This window comes from Cornus florida, unplaced genomic scaffold (genome assembly GCF_030987335.1).
Source record: "Cornus florida cultivar Cherokee Brave unplaced genomic scaffold, ASM3098733v1 CherokeeBrave_3.0.0_Hap2_Chr10, whole genome shotgun sequence".
Lineage (NCBI taxonomy): Eukaryota > Viridiplantae > Streptophyta > Magnoliopsida > Cornales > Cornaceae > Cornus > Cornus florida.
Window position 1 is genome coordinate 73,023,797 of NW_026775580.1, and position 22,678 is coordinate 73,046,474.

The 22,678-nt window shown below is 32.9% G+C and overlaps 1 protein-coding gene across 1 annotated transcript; it reads left to right on the forward strand.

Annotated features, from left to right (window-relative positions):
• Positions 1–10,611: 10,611 nt before the first annotated feature.
• LOC132279562 (filament-like plant protein 4) lies at positions 10,612–22,598 on the forward strand. Its single transcript, XM_059781579.1, has 6 exons — positions 10,612–10,883; positions 12,884–13,003; positions 16,485–16,725; positions 16,970–19,397; positions 20,065–20,110; positions 21,688–22,598. The coding sequence occupies exons 2-6, from the start codon at positions 12,890–12,892 to the stop codon at positions 22,126–22,128; spliced, it is 3,270 nt and encodes a 1,089-aa protein (XP_059637562.1). The 5' UTR covers positions 10,612–10,883; positions 12,884–12,889; the 3' UTR covers positions 22,129–22,598.
• Positions 22,599–22,678: the final 80 nt, after the last annotated feature.

Below are 22,678 nucleotides of genomic sequence, written 5' to 3' on the forward strand. Positions count from 1 at the left end.
CTTATTTCTCAACAAGGAAGAATCGGGTTATAACTTTGCTTGTATAAAATTGTAAAACTTGTTTATTCTAACCACCCAAAACAAAATTAAACTAATAACAACCGTATTATATTAAAAACACCAATCAACGATAATAGTTGAATCTTATAATTAAAAAACCATAAATGTTTTTTTTTTTTTTGTAAGCTAAAAACCATATATGGACCATATATATCAAGAAGTAATTAAAAAATATTCTACTTTTATAAATCATGGAATCACTTTTTGGTAGTAAAAAATGGTTGAATCACACAATTAAGATCAAGAGATCAACATCCTACTTTAAACTTTAAAGTAACTACTGGTTTAAGATGCTTCAAACAGAAAATAAAGTTGAAAAGAGCCGGACCATAATTTAAAGAGTATTCCTTTTTCTTTTCTTTTCTTTTCTTTTTTTCTTTTTTCTTTTTTCTTTTTTTGTGTGTGTGTGTTTATTGTTAAAGAGATTGAAAGGGCAAAAATAATGAGATCAAATTAGAAATTTCAGAACTGTGTAACTTTGTGGAGCTTAAAACATATGAAAGAAAGAAAAATAAATTAAATAACAGAAAATACTATTCTCTCTGTTTTAAAGTTTTAACATATTTATTTTTGAACTTTAGGTACATAGCATTAGTCAAAAAAATAAAAACAAGAAGAATATTGTTAAGCAAATGAAGCGGTCGTTGAAATTATGCATACAAACTTCATACATCAACAAAATAATTTATTTATTTTTGCTCATTATTGTATGGAGTTCAGACTTCAGACGTACGTACAAAATAATAATTGATGTGTTTGTTGACTTTTACGGTGCAACGCCAGAAATTCTAACAGATGGGGATTTATTAGCCCAATCCTTGGTTTAGAGTCAAAAGCAATAAAAGAATGAGTAGAACATCCTTGGTTTAGAGTCAAAATAAATAAAAGAATGAGTAGAAACCAAAATGCACATAATTAATGTTGCACTGGAGATGCCTTCATGTCCTCAATCAAATAAATTTTATGTGTAATTATTTCAAATAAATATAGTTCTCAATATTTGTAAATAATAACTTACAAAATTAAACAAGTAAATAACTGAAATATTGTATTTGAAATCATGATATTTCGAGTTGGTGCCATGATAGTGTTGCATTATTGTTATCTGTAGGTCATGAGTTCAAATTACTAAAATAACATCACCGTGTGCTGTAAGTAAGACTAATTTCACAGGCCTAGAGTTTTGGTGTAGCACCAAGGCGTTGCTTCTACTCGCGCAAACGCTTGGTTTGTCCACACGACCTGCCTTGGTCTCATCAGGGGAATGGCTCCAGCTCCTGACTAGATTGTGCAGGGATGACCAACTCCCTTCTTTATAGCCAAGTCCACGACTAGCGACAAGTTTCTTGAAAGAACTGAGTCGACTTGCTGAACTCTGAAGACATATTATGTTGTAATCCTACACGTCCCTTCCTTGGAAACATGCTCAGTCAAACTCCGCCCTCCAGCAAGCAACATGCGTAACTTCCATGCTCATAATTTGGTCAGGACAATTTCGGAATCCGTCCGTGACAATGTACCTCTAACTTTATATGAGGAGAGTAAATTGTTGCATGAAAAAAATAAATGAATAAATTGCATACTTCTAACTCTCTACAAATTCCACACTAAATATATTTCATTGATGTCACATCACTTGAGGTGCAACCAACATGAAAAAAGTAAATTAATTTATGATATTATTAGTTAAATTCAGCTACTAAATTTAAAGGAATGGTCATGTAACATCTTACCTAAAACTGAGTTAACAATTGAATGAATTAATTATTATTTTTACTAAAAACTTCTCTGTTTAGTCATCTAGAGCATTTGGCATTTCTCCAATTACAAAATAATATTTTACCACTTTACAAAAGCTTCTAACCACTCCTTTTAATATTTTACATTTAATATTGCAAATAAAAAATTTTGTTAACCACCCTTTTCCATCTAACTAAATTATGGCATCAAAATGTGTCATGTGGGACTTGAGAGGTATTTGAAGAAATTGTTGAGGGTAGATTTGTCACGTGAGTAATAATCTTTCAGCTTTTCTCGTTTTAGAAAAAAGTTGATTTTTTAATTATTTTTTGATATTTATTAGAGTTGTGATTTTTTGTTTTCTGCCGACGAACGCCGACAAAGTCCCGGTTTGGGTAATTAGGAGCAAAAAACCCGGGTTATTCGAAAGGTGGTCGCTTTCTTTTAACACGTGTCATATGGGCTTCCTGTGGAGCTGACAGTGAGAGCCTTACGTGGTCCCCACCGACGACAGATAAATTTAAAAAGCATTTGCATGCAGAGTCGTGTGTGTGTGGACTCCTGGGACCACGTGTCTTTTACTTCTCCTTGGATGCTGCTGCATTCCCGTTCCCTCCTTTCTCCGCGGGAGCTCTTATCCTCTAATGCGCAACACATGGGACATAGCTTCTTCAACAATTTATTTCGATTTAATATATTAATGTTTAATTACTCTGACCAAGTCTTAGATTTGGACAAATTACAGATTAATACATTATTCATATTTTATTACTTACATTTCTCCTTAAACCCGTTTTTAAAAGGTTATTGAATATGAAAATTCAGTAATATTTTTATATTATAATAATATGTTATAAATAATTGTTAATCTAAAAATTTATGTGACTCATTGTAATTTATTTAAACTTCAAGAGAAGTTAATGTCATATATCCTATTATTTATTTTTTCACAATGAAGCGAAAATTGTCATCTTATAAAATTTAGTCAACATGTTTGTTGGAAAGAATATCGTTGAAGTATTGAACTGCTAAAACTCAAAAAAAAGTCATAAATGATCTATCCTATGTAATTTGTCGATATTTTATGAGACGTCAATGTAATTTACTTATAGATTAAATTACTAAATAGTCTAAAACCATTGTACTTGATGATGATTCAGGCAATCTAGATTATATTAAAGAAAATGGTCTCGCATGGGTGATAATATAATAATATATATTACAAAATAATAATAATAACATTAAATTTGGTTGGAGTACATCATTAAGTGACGAGCTAATAATTTTTGTATACTGACTTTTAATTTAATGCGTTGTATAACACTATTATTTAGAGATTGTGTATAGCGATTTTTAATTTGAATAGTTATATGAGATACTATCATAAATTAATAATTCTTTAATCTACCAAATAGACATAAATTCGATCTTGGTTTGAATCTAATTTAAATCCGAAATAATTAGGATATAAGTTGAAATATTTAATTAAATAGTCGGTTAATACTTACGAATCGATAATTTATTAACTAAATAAATTGAATTAAACAATGTTTATTTGATTCGAATCTCATCCATTCACAGACCTAATCAAACCACAAACTGTGAAACCCAAATGAACATATATATATGGAATGGAGAACCTTCAACTCTTCATTTGGTTCAAAACTCTTTTTAAATTTTAGTATCAAGTCTTATTACCGACACAGAAAACAAAAGAAACTCAAAAAAAAAAAAAAAAACCATCACAGGTCTCCGAAACAGTACAAGAGGATTCACGAGTATCACTAGGCTGTATCAGAGGTTCTAGAGTGTTTCAGCTGCCTGTTTAGGTTATGCACCTCGACTAACATAGCATATATATATTTTTCCCTATAAGGCTATAACATAGCAAAACTCATACACTATATTATGTAAATATATATACACACTATTACACACTCATAATTTCATAAAGCCTACGTACCCCTCGTAAGTCTTAGGCTCAGTTTGGTAGAGTAGAAATGGGAGGAAAGGGAAGGGAAAGTGATGGAGGGTAACTAAAAAACTGTGTTCGGGTAAAATGGGTGGAAGGGAAGGGAAGGGTTTGGAGGATTATGCATAGCCTTCCACAGTGATTTGTTTAACCTCCCAAAAATGGGAGGAAATGGAAGGAAAGGGAAGGTAATGGTTGATGATGCCAATTTTACCCTCAAATCAATATACATATAAGATAGCAGTTGCAGAAAGAATGGAGAGACGGCGGGCAACGGCGAACCCGAACTGGAACAGCGGCGATGGCGAACCCGAACTGGAACAGCGACGATGGAAACTTGAAAGATATGGGTTTTGATTTTCTGAACAATCTGATATACTGATACGGGTTTTGAATTTTTGATTCTTGTAGACAGAAAGATAAACTGAAATATATGGGTTTGGGTTTTGAACTTCTGAATCTTGTAGAGAGAGAGAGAGAGTTGAGAACGATAATAGAGATGGAGGCCGAGATTGGGAAGGATGAAATGATTTGCCCTGGTTCGGAACCTTCAAGAACGAAGGTGCTACAGCCGGATCTGGATCGCCCTTATTCAAGAAAGAAATTTTTCTTCCCTTTTCTTGTTTATTTCCTTTTATTATATATATATATATATATATATATATATATATATATAATGGGGATGGAGGCGAGAATGGGGAGCTGAAATGATTTGCTCTTTTTTTTTTTTTTTTTGCAAGTATACTATATATATATATAAATAATAAGGGTATAATAGTAAATTTATTATTATCCTTTCTTTTCCTTTCTTCTCCCAAACATAATTATTATCATTTCCTTTCTTTTCCTTCATTGACTAACCAAACACAATGGAGGGTTAAAATAATCCTTCCCTTTCTTTTCCTTTCCCTCATAACTAATCTTATCCTCCCCCTTCAAATCCACCGTACCAAACATATCCTTAATTACAAGGACACTGCGTCTTCTTATATACGTATGTAGGACGCAGTTGGGATTAATTTCGAGGGACCCACTACTAGGTCAGCCTAGGGGCTTTGGGTCTCGCACCAACCGCACCATCGTGTCTCTCTCCCGATAGCTACCACAACCAGTTGTGACGGTGCGCGCTCTTTGCTTTCAATCACCACCACTGCATGGTTTATGTATCCTGCACCCTCCTTTATTTCTCATTCAATTAACCTACCTCTCTATCTTCAATTATTATAGTGTACACACACACACATATATATATAGTACTGTATAATTGAGTTTGTCTGGAGGGCAAAAACAGCAGAGCAAATCGAATCGTGTGGTTGATCAGCATTCATTTTCAGTACCTAGGTCAGGTGTGAAACAATCGCATTCTATGAACTGCTACTTTTTCTTCTTACAAAAGAATAATTACATGACCTAAGCACTTCAGTTGTTAAGTGCAGGCTTGTCATACCAATATTAGCATCAAAATTGACCATCTTCACTCATTTTTGATTGAGACCCTTTAATTTATAAGCTTTTATGTATATGTTTCTACTTCATATATATAACCTTTCAGGTCGGAAGTTGGAGGATTGGTGGGGGAAAGAGAGGGTTTTTAAGTATACGTATCTAATTTGAATTGAAAATTAGTAAGGTGATATAAAAACTGTTCTTTAATCGACTCTTCATATGAGTCAGCTTCTACTTATGAGATCTTTATTAAAATGGTCTACATCATAATAGCCTTGGTACCAACAAAAATTAGAATGCAAAATTACATGACATATCATTTATTGAGTAAATAAATTACATCCACTTTTTCTGAAGTATAACAAATTAATTTCACATGGTTAGGCCTTTCATTTTTCACACGATTACAAAAATCCTAAGGGAGATCAATGTTATTTATTCTTATTGTCTTTTCATACAAAGAAATGGTAAAATTGTTATTTTATAAAATTTATTTAAATATAAATGAGAGAAACTCTAATTATTCAATATTGTATTGATGATGATATGTAAGATATATACAAGAGGGGTTTATATAGGAAAGGTTATGTGTAATGGACAAATAAACTCCATATGTATATAGTAACTATATATATGATAATCCTATACAAGGTAAACTTATATATGGTTAGTATATATTTTACAATATAATAATAATATATTTTACAATATATTTTAACAAATATGGTCAACAGATCTACCGAAAAGAAAATTATAGGCGAGTAGGGGTAATGTTAAGCACATGCACTAAACATTTGGAGAAATAAAAATCATAAATGTTGTGTGTAAAATTTCATTAAAAGTCAGCATAATTTATCCTAATTTATTTATTTTGGATGGTGAAAGTTTGTGCTAAAATAATGATAAAAGTTAAAAGGAGAGTTTGTATGGTCAAAGTAAGCAAGTAGCTAGCAATGGTGACCCTGCGACCAAATCAATATTATATCTTCTACCAAAACCAGTCAATTTTTTAACTAAACAATTAAGAAGAGTGTACTAGTTGATTTACTGAAACTAATCACAGTCTGGTACCATTTATTTTATATGCTTCAACAATTATATAGGACAAATTTAGGTTGGGTGTTCAACCATCCCACACTCTCTAAATGATACAATTTTTTTCATGAGTCGGTGGTAAAATGCCATTAAAATGTCTTTTTATCTAGTCATTGACATGCTAGCTACATATATGCACAACAATTCTTTTCTTTATGGAATTTCTCTTCATGTGTCTAATTTTGATGAGGTGATAAATTTTTTTATTTAATTTTCTTGTATAAGAATTATATTTTACCACCGAAGATTGAAGTCTAGTGACATTTTATCGCCTTTTAAATTGAAAGTTGAGAATTTTTTATTTAAAGTGTGTGCATGTGTTGTTTGTTAGGATAAAAAATATATAAAAAATAAATAAAGTACGTTGCGTCCAATCCTTTAAAGTAGAAAATCAGCCATTCCCCACAAACACGGTGTAATGGGGTGGAAGAGGAATTGTGAGGGTGTGTTTGGCACTACTGTTTTTTTTTTTTTTAAATTTTTTTTTGTGTGTCGGCTGTATTATTATTATTATTTTTTTTTTTCTTGTGTTGGTCTCTTAGGTCATTTCATAATTTACTATCAACGGATTTAAATGTATGCAAATTTTTCATCTTATATTCACTATAAAATTACTTGATTTTTTTTGAAAATCACTTCATGAATATTCGAAAAAAAAGAGACTTACCATTAAGCTATCCCGATTCTTGAAGTTCGAGTGTTTTATTTTGGAAGCAGACTTTTACAAATTACAATGTGATATCATCAACTAAAACTCAAATCCATGGATATGCTATCAAGTTAAATACTTGAATCTTTTCTCCTATTCAATTTTAATTGTTTTTTTTTTTATATTAATTTTGAATTTAAATATTAGTAATACATGACTACAAGTAATGTTTAGTTAAACTTTAAAACACATATGAATTGTTTTTAAATTTAATTAATTAACTTAGATTACTAAATATGTTATTTTTCATATTATGTACCTCACGGTGCTCACATACTATAATATTCGTATGTTCTGTCCTTTTTTCTTTTCTTTTTCTCTTTCTTTGTAATAGATAACTCACAATGTTTTCAGCGAGTTTGAACTCCTCGCATTCCATTTTATAATAAGAGAAAATATCATTAATGTCCTGTTTGGTAAGAAAGAAAAGAATGGATGGAAGGGATGAAAAATAAATGGATGAGACGTTCTTAAACAAGAAACTGTGTATTTCTTTCTTTTAATAAATTCATAATTTACTATATTAATTAAGAAAGAAGGAAATAGAAAACTTTAATTATTTTTAACATTATATCTAATAATATTTATAATATTATAATTTATATAATTTAGGATAATATTTAGTTTAAAATTTCTATAACTTGTTTTCCTTCCTTTCCTTTATGAGTAGATGAAAATTTGTAAAGGAGGAATGATGATATTCTCCTTTCTTTCCTTATATTATCTCTATCGAATAAAAAAATATCGTTTCTTCCTTCGTAAAAATTTGTAAAATTTTTTTTTCTTTCTTCCTACCTTTCTATTTTCCTTTCTATCATCTACGATTTTGCATAACAATTGGGTAAGTTTAATACTGTAAAATGGTTAAAATAACAATTTATTATAATTATTATTTTTGGAAAACTAAATTCCTTAAAAGAAGCAATACACATCTTCTCTATTTTCAAAGTTACCCATTTACTCTGTCTAGCTATGGTTGCTTTATTCAATGTCACGGAATGTTTGGCTATTCATAGAAAACATATTTTCATAATTAGTAGTGATGGACAACTCCACTCATTTATATTGTACAAAATGATGGAGATGCCTTCCCCCCACTTCCCTAGCTATCTTCAATCCAACCACATTGTCCAATACTTCCCAAATATATATATATATATATATATATATATATATATATATATCTCTCTCTCTCTCTCTCTATATATCTCTCTCTCTCTCTATATATATATATATATAGTAAAATTACACCTTTTTCTATTTTTAAATTTCAAAGACCAATAAATCCTATAAAAATTTATTAGGTCAATCAATTCCTGCCTTAAATTAATTTTCAATTGAGTTCAAAATTCTGTCAATAACAATTTTTTTTCTTCTTCTAACATTGCCCTTTCTTTGAATACATTTAATGTCCTTTTACTATTAAAATACTAATTATATCCTTTATCTCAATTTTTCAATTAGCACGAACTAAAATAACAATAAAAATGCACATGACACCTAATTAGTAATCTTCTAATATTTTTAACAAATTAACTAATTTCACTTTTTTTTTTCTTTTTTTTTTTTTTTCATGGAATCCACAATGTTATTTTCAAGTAGTAAATTCATGAATAATTAATGACTAAGTTATAATTTTTTTCAATCATTTTCCTACTTAATATTTGCCCAAAACTAATTATTTCAAAAACAAAAGTAAATTTATATATATGTTTGATATTATTTTTTTATTACAAAGTACCTAAAGATAAATTTTATTTAAAATTTGTTCGAGATTATTTTTTTTATTACAAAGTACCTAAAAATAAATTTTATTTTATTCCAATCAGAAAGGGTAATGATGAAAAAATAATTATAAGTGAACTTAATAAAAAATAAATAATTCAAAGTAGGACCTTATTATTCTATTAAAATTTAATAGGACTTAAACTTAATGATCCGTTAAATTAAAAGATAAGACTAACACGTAATTTTTCTTATTCTAATTAATATGTTAATAGGTGCTCTAATCGCACATTTATGTCCAACAATCAGCCTCGAAATTATTATATCACCATCCTTATAATAATTTATTTGATTTCATAGAAAACAAAAACACGCATCTTTGCCACCATTTCTTGTTTTTTGTGGCGGTTCTAATGAATGTCATCAGCACTCAATGAACAATCTCTTCATGGTGCATGTTAAGGCCTGTTTGGATGTCTCAAGAATTTGGGTTTTTGAACATTGTTTCTAGGGTTGTCATCATTTTCTAAATACCCTTTACAATGTTGATCAACATTAGAAGAGTAATATAATACTTATATCAAAAATTTGCAGTGAATTGTATAATTGACTTATTTTTGATTGATTATTTATGCAAATTACAAGTGGAGGGGTCCATTAATTTATTTATGGAATAGATGACCAATTAAAAACAGTAAATGTAACCATTCACTTCAACAAGATGGTGTAAAAATTATTTTCCATATTAGATAATCGTCATAACTTACTTATTAAGATTTGAGGAAAGGCAATTGAAAATTTGTTTATGTTACATTTGGTTGCAGAAAAAATTACTTTATTTAAATTAAATTTTTTACAATTTCAATTTCAAAACACTATTCCGTACAACTGAACATAACCTTATACTTTTCGATGAAAAATTCAAAATAATATGTCTCCTTAACTAAGTCGAATTTAATCTCCAATTTTATTATCAGCTTTCATATATCATTGTGCCATTTTTCACATGGATATATGATAAACAAATTTATGTCATTTTCCTTCATTTACAGACACCAAACAAGGCACAAGAATGACAACTAAGCAATTCATTTCTTGTCTCAATCTCTGTTAATCGTGTTTTGGTGAGAGATGCAAACATTAATTCATAGTTAAAAACAACACTTCCCTTCAAAACAATCCTAATTTTCTTACAATTTTTCATATGTTTTCTCAATTTAAAAATAATTTTGGTCTCACAAGTCACAGGTCTTTTTTAATTACAATCAAAGTCTTTTTTAATTACAATCAAAGTCTTTTTTAATTACAATCAAAGTAGTTGAAATATGCCATGAAATTAGGTCACGTCATGGTCTCATCATCATCATCAACAAGATAAAGGGTAATTTTGACATTTTGATGAGTATATGAACAATGTTATTGTCGTAGTCAATTTAGTTGCTTTCAACAATTTGTCACACATTACTCTTCAATTATTAATACGTACACATACAAACGTATATAAATATAGATATATAAAAATACACACATATGATACTGTGTGTTGTGTGTGTACACAAAAGTTGAAGGCACTCAAGTGGTTTGTCAACAGTGCCTAGTGACGGTGGTCCAAAAAGTAGCTGTATAAATTCACATACAAAACTTGCAACATCGGGTACAGCTCATGACTGACTTCTGGAACAAGCGTGGGACCTCACCGTCAATAGCGTATTAGTTAGGGGTAATTCTGTCATCTAAACTTGCAAATCAGGATAATTAGTAAATTATTTAGGTTGCTATAATTAAAATTTCCATAAATAATAATATTATTTTAAATCTTTTTTATAAATTTAAAGGTTGATGTTTGGAGCTTTCTTACGTTTTGCTTTTTAAGTGACACCAAACGCGGAATATTTTAGCCCATCCACCAACACCACCAGCAGCAGCATCACTTCTCCACCACCACGTCCTCCGTCTCCCTCTCTCTCTCTAGAAAACACTTGCAGACACTTTCTCTCTCTGGAATTGAAGGAGAAGAGGATCTTAAGGGAGAACAAAACCTATATAGATCTTAATCTCTGTCACTGAAAAATCTCAACTTACTGATATTTCCAGAGCAACACTTGATTTTCTGTTGTGAAAGCTGCATTGCAACTGGTGAGTCGATTTTTGATGTTTCCGATCTCCTTTAGTTCAATTCGATCAATGTCGTTCACTGAAAGAAAAGTGTTTTTGTTTTCACTCGGTTTATTTCTGTTTTTTTCAAAACAATCTCTTTGTTTCTATTTGAAGCTGTTCTTTCTCGTTCGGGAGATATTCTTCTCTTTTTGTCGGTCACGGTTGTAGATTTTTTAATTTTTTATTTTAATTTCTGGATTTGATTTTCGTTCTTCAATGACTATTGTGGTCTATCAATGTTAAAATATAGGGCGAGTTCTTCATTTTGTTTCAGATTTTGATAGCGTATCGTTCCGAGAAATTATATGTATGTATATGTGATTCTATTTTTTCCAGTCGAAGTAACTTATTTTATTTTATTTTTTGTTTTTATTTTATTTATCTCACTGTTGGTTGCTGTATAGATTTGAATTAATCTCCTAAAATTAAGTCATGTTTTTAGATGAATTGGCTTCTAATATGGTTTATATTGTTTTTCAAATTACTTCCTCTGTTCAAGCTTCTATCTTAGGGTGGCGAATTCAAACCGAAAAGCAATGCTCTCTAGATAAATCTTGGTGTTCACATCTTGCAATTGGTTGTTTTTGAATTATCATCTGAATCGGTGGGCTGAAATTGGAGCATTTGTAATGGTGTTTTTTTTTTTTTTTTGTGTGTGTGTGTGTGCCTGTGATAATTAAAAACTTCAGATTTAAACAAAATGTAGGCAATGCATGTCATTGTTTGTACTTCTCTCTCTTTTGTTGGATCTTCTTAATAAATATTCAAATAGTCATGAGCGCATTTTCTTGATGGTCCAGTCTTCCTCCTCTCCCTCTCCTCTTTCATGGTTATGGAAAGTAGCTGTTTGCTTTTTATAATATTTAATTTTCATAGGGCTGGATCTGCATTGCAGATTTGAATATCATCAGGTACTATTTTTTTTTTTGGGTTGATTCTTAAAACTTGAGACAAAATGATTAAGAAATATCTGTATCTGGGAAAAAAAAAAAAAAAAGAAAAAAAAGAAAAAAGAAAAAAGGAATTGGCTCAATGCAATTGAGTGGCTGTAGAAGGTTCAAAATCGGCATTCCCTTGATTTTTTTTGAGAAATTTTTTTTTGAGGTGGATATCAGGGTGATATATATTAGCAATGCATCTAGTTCATGTTTTCTGATCATGCACTGAGGAATAAATTTTTCAAAGTTTGTACAAAGTAAAAACCTCTATGTGCAACCTGCCAACTGACTAATTTGTTTAACTTAGCGAGAAACTGTGAAAATTCAATTTTCTCACAATGTCAAAGAATTTCTCTTCCAGAGATGATCTTTTGTTTGTCAAGTATGTACTCTACATGATGTTTACTCTTCTCTCCTTAATTTCTGTTGCAGATTTTAATTTGGTTTTTTTTTTAGTTGGTCAGAGTAATACAGTATTTTATTACTTATATACAATGTACTATTTTATAACAAACATTTGGTTATTTTACATCTGTACATCTGCAAATAATTGAAGACCATTTGACTGTAGAACTCAGACTCATTCAAACCTGGTTCTCCCACTCCCTCCAACAATCTTCTTAATAAGAGAACAGATATTTTAGTAAGATGTAAGATTTATGTTTGTGTGTGTGTGTGTTTTACATTGTAACTTGCTTATTTTTCTGCACCAGTTAGCAATTGAAAATTTATTGCACTATCCACTTTTATGGATGGTTAGAATATAGGTTGAGCAGAATTTAGTGTGGTTTATTGACATTGAAGTATAGTTACTTATTCATGATTTGGTTAATTTAGCTGAACATTGTACTGTGAAGGCCAGCAAGCACGTAGTGAAAACCTCTATGTATTTAGCAAGTGATTTATGCTTAGCTAGGGGGAAAATGAGAACGATAAGAGACAAATTTTAAGTTATGAGTTCTTCTGTTAGTTAGACCAACTTCTTCATAATATTGTCAGGTTATATTCTGTTGCTAACTTATATACGTGCAAACTAAACAGTCTGGGATGGATCGGCGGAGTTGGCCTTGGAAGAAGAAATCATCTGACAAGACAGCAGCTGTGGTAGCAGCTGCTGCATCAGACTCAGCTGGTGCTTCAGCTGGCACTCAGAATGATCAGGTCTGTTCCTTGACTTCATAATGCGACTTTATTTATTTATTGTTTTAAGTTTGTTAAATAACTTGATTTGATTGTATTCCAAAGATCTCCTCTTATTCTTTTTTTATTAATATTTTTAATGTTATTGGGAGTGTTGAGATGTTGAATAATCTGCATTATTCTGTCTAAATTTTAATGACTTCCACTTTATTTAGTCCTATCTGATTCCTATCAGAAGCCCTCTAATCATGTTAAATGACCAGCACATCTTTGTGTAACATTTTACCGTTCCCAATAATTCAAATTCCCCCCTCCCCTGCGCCTGGTAAGGCTCAATAAATTTAATTGTCAAATGCATAGTTCTACTGTAATTGATCCATGAATTTGAATCTGACTGTGCTTAGTCACCCTCTTTGTTATATGCTGTTCTGAAGACATGCACATACTTATCACATTATGACTACTTGTCTTGGAATGGGCATTTCCTTCTCTCCTCTGTTGAAAGGATTGTTCAGTAAAGTAGTGAAAGCTTAAAGAGCCAATAATAGAAGGGTCGAAGAGAGAATGTAATGGCTGTCTGCTCAATCTTACAAGCACACCCAAAAAAGCTGTCCTATTTATATTTTAGTTAAAGAACAATGCAATTACATAGTAGCCCCTATAAACCACAACAATGTACAATACCATCTGCAATTTACAATGATTGTTTCTACTCTCCCCCACAAACTAAGTCTGATTAAATAACATCAGTTTGTGAACTAAATAGTCATGCCACGATCAGATCATTGCCCCTGCAAAAATATCTGGTATTGATAGTTGGTGTTGAGTGGCAACATGCAGAAGTTTAATCTCACCTTCCAAGTAATTGTGAACAGTGAAGTGACAATCGACTCAATATCCTTTGCACACTAAATAGTTAATATGGGGTTGGATACAATATGAATGCCCTTGTATTATTGGCACTCAGGGAGGTTGTAGTCATGATTAACACACCTAGGTCTTATGGAACACCCTTGAGCCATTGCTTTGTCGTTTGCTTTGGTAGAGGAATTAGAAACAGTGTGTTGTTTTTATACTTCTAGGAAATAAGAGAATCGCCAAGAACACACGCAGCAGCCAGGTGGCCGAGCAATGGGAATGATGGCAACCAACCCAATTAGCATCAGCATAAGCTTGAAATTGGAGAGAATAAAGAAAGAATGGTTTCCTTGAATTAGTGCCTCTTAGACATTGAATAATAAAATGAACTGTTACTGCAGTGACATGTAGCCACAGTGGCAGCCACATAGCGTTGAGTGGGGGTAATTGCCCCCACTCAACTTTTGTTTTATGTTAGTTTTTTAATATAAAAGTTTCTACTATTGTAAAAATGCACTCACTTCAAATTACCAAAAAAAAAAGGTCCTTAATATTGACCCTTTTATAGGTGGCTATCTTCTTGCACATCACTTTTCTGCAACTAGTTCATGTCCTCCATGTTAGTCGATATATCTCTTTTACATTCTTCTAACGAGAAGAGTCATATAAGTCTTCTTTCAATATATTTGGCATATGTTCTACCAGTCTCAAACCTTGGCCTTGTGGTGGGTTCAAGCCTAGGCCAACAGGCCACAAGGTGAACCGGTTTCTTTCAATATATTTATCAACAGTAAGCCAGTGTGGAAAATTCTTTATTCTATTTTTTTCACTTGATCTCAGTTTTTTTGAATTAAAATTTCATCTTAGATTACAAAACAACAGAATAAGAATTTTGTTAACATCAATAAATTGATTTTCTTGTAAATTGGTTTTTCAAATAACTAAAACTATAATAGAGTCTTCTAATTTACTGGGATTATTTCACATAGATTATCATGCAATGTTCAAAACATAAAAACTGATCATATACAATCATAAATGTATAACAATAGATGTAAATCAATATTTAAGTTTTTTTTATTTATTTTTTATTTTGATAAAAGAAATAATTATATTGACATTGTTCAACATTACCCCCACTGAATTAAATTCCTGGCTCCTCCGTTGTGTAGACGGTATGGATTGAAAACAAACTTCTAGTGATGTGAATTGCTTAAAATGTCAGGTGAATCTTGATGATTGGTAGATTGGACAGCCAATGTAGGTGGCACTTATAATTTGGATCTGGGAGCCTCTCACTGTCATTCCTTTTAAACTTGACATATCATCTCCATAGGGTTCAACGCATTTATCTTCAACTAAATTTGCTAATTATATCAAGGCCATGGTATTTTCTCTATGTATATCCACATGGGGAGACTTCTAAACTGATAAAGTATGCTTGTACAATGGCCTTAAATTTTTCATCTTAAAAGATTGTCCAAAAATGTTTCTTTGGTTGCTCAAAACCATACAGATAATTTTTTGTTATAATTATGCCAACAACGTATGACAAAAGAATGATAACCACTAGTCAGAAATGATGGGTGAATAATGAGTAGTCAAGTTTGTTATGTGTGTATCCAACATCTAGAATAACCTTCTAAATGGTTCAAAACATGTTCTTGAGCCTGCTTTACCCATAAAGTGATTTTTATTTTTACATATTTTATAACTGGCATACTATATACTTCTTAGAGAAATATCGTCAAGGATACACATAAAAACTGTTCATTAGAAATCTGAAAGACAGTTCTCTGGTTACAACAGAAATATCAACAATCAGTTGCATAGTGGTCATTTTAGCTACTGGAGCAATTGTTTCTTTATAGTTATCCCCATATTCTTGTTTGTACCATGACAACTATTCTTGCTGATTTTAGTTCTATAGAGAAGACCCATTACTTTCGATGATACAAGTGTTAGATGTACAAACGCAAGTTCCCATGTGTCATTCTCTATTAAGGCACTTGTCTTTCTGGTAAGAGTAGGAATATCTATAGTAGAAGGGACAAAGAGTGAATAAATTGGTCGTTGCTCAATCTCACAGGAACACCCATATGAACCTGCTTATATTTAGGCTCAAAGGCTGTACAATTGCATAGAGCCCATATATATATTAGACTACTTATGCTACAATTAACATAGATTGTTTATACTTGTATAAGTAATATCCATTGGCATGAATCACTTGTCAAACCTAATATGAATCATTGGGTTGAAGCCTTTTCAAAGTGAGGTAAAACTATGTGTCCCTATGCAGTGTTGTAAAACTCTTTTGGGAGGCTTTTGCCTAGTCATTGTAATATTAGTTTGTGTGAAGCATTCAAATGGTTCTAATTGCACATATTAAAGTGTTTTTAGAGAAGTTCACTGTTTCAACAACCTGAAATTTTAATTTTAATGAGTGAAACACATTTTTTATTTTGGAATGATAAAAGCACTTCAACCGGAACTTTTATCTTAAGCAAGTCGTATCCCTCTTTTTTTATTTGTGACTAATTTATTATAATGAATTAGTTTAATTCTCTTGTTGATTTGGTTATTTTTCCCCTCTATAGTTCTTTTATTTTATATTTATTTTATTTTGTCTCTGGATGAACAGGATAAGTACAAAAAACCAAATTATGTTCAAATCACTGTGGAGTCATATTCACATCTGACTGGGTTGGAAGATCAAGTGAAGACCTATGACGATCAAGTGAAAACATATGAAGATCAGGTGAAAACTTTAGAGGATGAAGTTAAGGAATTGAATGAAAAGCTGTCTGAGGCCCATTCAGACATGACTACCAAGGAAAGCCTAGTGAAACAGCATGCTAAAGTTGCTGAAGAAGCTGTCTCAGGTATGATATATTTGATTAAATTTATATGAACTTAAAAGAAACTTGTGCAATTATGCTTTTTTTCCCACTTAAAAATTCATTGTCATCTTCTTTCGATCAAGATTTATATTTTTTCTTTTTCTTTTTTGTTCTTGTATGTAGCTTTAACCAGGCATTGTAGTTCAGTAGCTGTGTTGAGGACTTGGGTTTTTTTTAATTGGACATGGACTGAATGAAATAAAACTAAGACTTCTCTTCACTGCAGGTTGGGAAAAGGCTGAGTCAGAAGCTTTGGCATTGAAAAATCATCTAGAATCTGTCACGCTTTTAAAGCTTACTGCTGAAGATCGAGCTTCACATTTGGATGGCGCTCTCAAGGAGTGCATGCGACAGATACGGAATTTGAAGGAAGAACATGAACATAAATTGCATGAAGTTGTTCTTACCAAAACGAAGCAGTGCGACAAGATAAAGCTTGAGTTTGAAGCTAAGATAGCTAAATTAGACCAAGAACTCCTCAGGTCTGCTGCAGAAAATGCCGCACTTTCGAGGTCTTTGCAAGAGCGTTCTAACATGTTGGTCAGGATGAGTGAGGAAAAATCCCAAGCTGAGGCAGAGATTGAACTATTGAAGAGCAATATTGAATCATGTGAAAAAGAAATAAATTCACTTAAATATGAACTTCATATAGTTGCCAAAGAGCTAGAAATTCGTAATGAGGAAAAGAACATGAGTGTCAGATCTGCAGAAGTAGCTAACAAGCAGCACCTGGAAGGAGTCAAGAAAATAGCTAAGCTGGAAGCAGAATGCCAGAGGTTGCGTGGTCTTGTGAGGAAGAAGTTGCCTGGTCCTGCAGCACTGGCCCAAATGAAGCTAGAAGTTGAGAACTTAGGCCGGGATTACGGAGAAACTCGACTAAGGAGGTCTCCTGTAAAGCCTTCTACTCCCCACTTGTCCTCTTTGCCTGAATTTTCCATTGACAGTGTAAACAAGTGCCATAAAGATAATGAGTTTCTCACGGAACGTCTTTGGGCAATGGAAGAAGAAACAAAGATGCTGAAAGAAGCTTTGGCAAAACGTAACAGCGAATTGCAGGCTTCCAGGAATATTTGTGCGAAGACAGTTAGCAAGCTTCAAAGTATAGAAACACAACTGCAACTTCATAATCCACAGATAAGTCCCCAAAAATCTGATGTTCAGATTTTCACTGGAGGTTCCTTTAGTCAAAGTGAAAGCAAACCGCCTAGCTTGACTTCCATGTCTGAAGATGGAAATGATGATGAAGTTAGCTGTTCAGGGTCTTGGTCTACAACATTGATCTCTGACCTCTCTCAGTCCAAGAAGGTAAAGAACGGTGAGAAATCTAAAAAAGCCGAAAATGCAAATCACATGGAGCTTATGGACGACTTTCTGGAGATGGAGAAATTGGCATATTTATCAAATGATTCAACTAATACAAAATCTGAAATTGAAAACCCTGATGCTTTGGTGGAGTCCAGTACTAGCACAGATCTTCAGCCCAAAGAGCAGCCCGACTCAATTCCATTGGCAACTCAGATGTCTACTGATATGGATTTGTCAGCACTGGACTCGCAATCTGATATTAGTCCACTGCCCTTGGTGAAGCTCCAATCAAGAATTTCCACGGTGTTTGAATCCATGTCCAAGGATGCTGATATGGTAAAGGTTTTGGAGGATATAAGACATGTTGTACAGGAAACACGTGATAGTTTACATCAGGATTCTGCAAATTGTCTTTCGAAAGATAGCACCTGTTCTGGTGCCACATGTGATTTGCAGGCTTGTCCTGAGGAGACTGAGGTAGCGTCAGAGAAGGAAATCTCTTTGTCCCGATATAGTAAACAATGTGAAGAAACTGTACATCCAATAAGCCCAGAATTGGCAGCTTCCATTTCTCATATTCATGACTTTGTCTTGATTCTGGGCAAAGAAGCTATGGCTGTTCAGGGCAGGGATCCTGATGAGGATGGACTAAGCCGAAAACTTGAGGAGTTCTCTACCACCTTTGATAAGGTTCTAAGCAGTAAAGTAAGTTTGGTTGATTTTGTTCTTGACCTTTCTCGTGTATTGACTAAAGCCAGTGAACTCCACTTTAATGTCCTGGGCTATAAGAATCATGAAGCAGAAACCATCAGTTCTGATTGCATCGATAAGGTCGCCTTACCTGAGAATAAGGTGGTCCATGACTCATTGGGACTGGGAGATAGATATCCAAATGGTTGTGCCCACTTTTCTGATTCAACATCTGATCCCGACATTCCCCATGAAGGAAATTTCGTTCCAACCTTTGAACCAAACACTACATCATGGAAATGCTCACTGGAGGAGTTTGAGCAAATGAAACTAGAGAAAGATAACTTGGTAATTGATCTAACCAGATGTACTGAAAATCTGGAAAGCACCAAGTCTCAGTTACAGGAAACAGAGCAGCTTCTAGCAGAAGTTAAATCACAATTGACATCTGTTCAGAAGTTGAACAGCTTGGCTGAGACACAGCTGAAATGTATGGCAGAGTCGTACAAGTCTCTTGAAACACGCGCAGAGGAGTTACAAGCTGAAATAAATATTCTGCGTGTGAGAACAGAAAGTCTGGATGATGAGCTTCAGGAGGAAAGGAGGAGTCATCAAGATGCTTTGGCCCAATGTAAGGATCTTCAAGAGCAATTGCAAAGGTTAGCACTGAACCTTTTCTTGGGTATGTTGGCATTGCCTGCCCGACTAATAGTTCCTCATTCAAGTTTAAAGGCCTGATTGTTTTTCAGCCAAATATTGGGTTTTGACATATCACGTGTTTTCCAGTCAATTAAATTCAAATTGTTCATACAAAAGCTAAAGCCCACATTTTCAGGCCTGTGAGGGAGGTCTTTACTTTTATATTTTAGAGGCCTCTCTCAATACAGAGAAGAAATTCAACTAGGAAAAAAAGAAGAAAAGAAATTGAAACAGTTACATGTGACATCCACATCCTTTCCAATCCCTTTCCTACTAATGGAGCCTCCTGTCATTTCCTACCTCTGTTTTTGCAAAGATGTTCAACAATTCCTCTGCTAGATATTCCTTCCCTACGTTCACTTGGTTTCCTTTGGCACAGAATTCTGGTTGCACTTTGTATTCATAAATATTAAGTTAGAGATGGGACTTGATTGAACAAAACTTTTTTTCTGGCTCAAACCAGCTTTTTATATTTGAATCTTTGAACTTACTAATGGTGCCATGACTGTTTATATATGAATATACATATATATATATACATAGTATGTATATATTTGCTTATATTTCCATGTTTTGTATAGATTTGAATTTATTGCTGACTTCTGCATGTCCTTTTTAATTTGTAAGGATTGAGAGCTGCCCAGTGGCTGATATTGACGTCAAGACTAAAAAGGTGAGGATACAAGTCATTTTGTATTTTCAGAGCCAGAATTACTCACAATGCTTTCATTTTTTACTTCACACAGTATATCAATAAATACTACAATTTCCTGAACAATATAGTCATGCTTTGTCCCAACAGTATTTGGCTATGCATGCTATTTAACAATAGATATCGGGTGACAAGTCATGCTTACTAAGTTTTTCAAAAATGAACTTTCAAGAATGCTCTCAGCCTTTCTGCTCTTTCCTGGGGTATTATAAGTCAGTGATTAGAGTAGAAACAAAACCCTACTAAATTCAGAGTTCCCATGTTGTCCTAGAAAAGAGAATTATGTGGAATGAGCTGGTATCTTGGTAAAATATAGATAATCTATTATTAATTTAGAAAGTCGTGATTCAATTTTATTTGAATTTGGGAGTTTGTGATTCACTGACCAACATTTATATATGTAATTATGAATGTGTATGTATAACTCGCAGTCTTGGCGCTTGCATTGTGGGCTTGTTACACATACAAATATGTCATAAAAGTCACACGATAGTGATATTATGGTCTTGAAGCTTGATCTATTTTTAAAGCCATATATGGTATGATAGGAAGGAAAAGAAAAGAAAGGAAAGGCTAGTGTTAACATCTCATTGTGTTTGGTTGATTTGTGAGGGAAAAGAAAGGAAATGATAGCCTTAGCACTTAATCATGTTTGGAGAAAGAAAGGAAAGGAAATTATTTTAATGTATTTACCACTATACCCTTTCACACTAAAAAGACAAATATATAAGTAAGAAATGATAAGACAAATACAAACATGTCTAATTTTCAGGGACAGATTCCTAGCTTTATTTCATGTATGTGTGCACGCTTTACTGAAATGACCATGGCTAGATTTGGTAATCTTATCAATGTCCTAGATGTTAAAAAATGGAGGGATGCTATTTTTAGTTGATGCATGGATTCAGGAGGTTTGCGTTAAAATGATAGTGATGATAAAGTCCAAGTATGTACAACATATGTTCATGTGTAACGTTGTTGTACTTCTTGTCAGGATATGCTTTAGGATTTCTTCAACTTTTGCTTTAAGTATGGTAAAGATTATCATTGAAATGCTTTCCCTTCCAAAATAAATCTGAGAGCCTGTCTGGTAGGAATTACTTTACTACCTTGGTCAGAGCATGCACAAAAGTTAGGGCTGCGATTTATATCCACTTCTTCTCTCTCTGGCCTAGCACAAGTTTATTTTTTTATGATAACACATTTAATTAAGTTTATATTTTAGTCTTAAAAAATTTATAGCACATTTAGTTAAGCTTCCAATGGTTGCACTTGGTAGTTTGGGCCGCCTTTCTTTCTTTTCTTCAGGAAATGCAAAATCTTTCTTATTTAAATTTAAAGCAGTCTGGCTTTCTCTGCTTATGTTTTTTTAAACTGAATATTCTTTTCACGTTATGCATTTTAAATGAATTTATCAAACTCTCTGTTCTTGTTAGTCACTGAAAGAATCCCATGTCAAATAGAACTTTAACCTGAGATTTAATGTCTATTTTTTTCCATCACTTGGTTTGATGCTATGATGTTTCTCGTCATTTCAGGAGAGAGAGTTAGAGGCTGCAGCAGAGAAGCTAGCTGAATGTCAAGAAACCATATTTCTTCTTGGCAAGCAGTTGAATGCTTTGCGTCCTCCGACACAGTTTACGGGGTCTCCACACAGTGAGAGGTCTGAGAAGGGCGAAGGCTTTGGTGAAGAAGAACCAACTACCAGTGGCATGAACTTGCAAGACTTGGATCAGGCCGAGACGGATACCAATTTGCAGAGAGTAGGTAGTGAGTCGCCCATGGATCTTTACAACTCCCCGTATAGCCCTTCAGACAATGAAGCAGCACGCACTCTCCTAAAATCACCAATCAGTTCCATGCATCCAAAACACCGGCCTACAAAGTCGAGCTCCTCTACTTCTTCTACGCCAACACCAGAGAAACATTCACGCGGGTTTAGCAGATTCTTTTCCTCAAAAGGAAAGAATGACAATTAGGCTTGCAGCTCGCAGGGTCAAAAGATGTTTCTAAGTTGACAAGCCGTTGGGAAAGAAGGAAAAAAAAAAAAAAAATGTAGCAGCAACGAATATGGGCTGAAGTTCTGTACATACTGATCTGAATCGTATTCAAGTTGCTCAGCTTTTAATTTTCAGAATGCAAATTCTCGAACTGGTATCGTATTTACTCTGAAATTGAATAATGAGTTTGTCAAAGCATGAGATGGTCATCAAGTTCTGATTGGGAGACCGTTAGAAACGAGGAAACCGTGAAAGCTGATTTCTGATGATTTCCCATCTGAGGATGCTTTGTGATCAATGTGAGGTAATTTTGTATGAACTGTACATGATCTCTCTATCTATTAATACCTTTTCTTTTCATCCAACCTGTAATAGTTTGTTTGTTTGGCTGAAACAACTCATAGTTTTTAAACTTTAAGGTAATACATTGATATCATGTCACGTCATTATTCTTTTTTCTTTTTATTTATTTATTTATTTTTGTTTATTATTTGGGCAAACATGGAGATGGAAGTTAAGAGAACACTGT

What these genes read in the sequence shown, in the direction of transcription:
- LOC132279562 (XM_059781579.1), top strand. Translation starts at nt 12,890, where the DNA reads ATGGATCGGCGGAGTTGGCCTTGGAAGAAGAAATCATCTGACAAGACA. An exon ending in TGCTGAAGAAGCTGTCTCAG is followed by an intron (nt 16,726 to 16,969) that starts GTATGATATATT and finishes TCTTCACTGCAG; the next exon opens with GTTGGGAAAAGGCTGAGTCA. An exon ending in CTTCAAGAGCAATTGCAAAG is followed by an intron (nt 19,398 to 20,064) that starts GTTAGCACTGAA and finishes TTAATTTGTAAG; the next exon opens with GATTGAGAGCTGCCCAGTGG.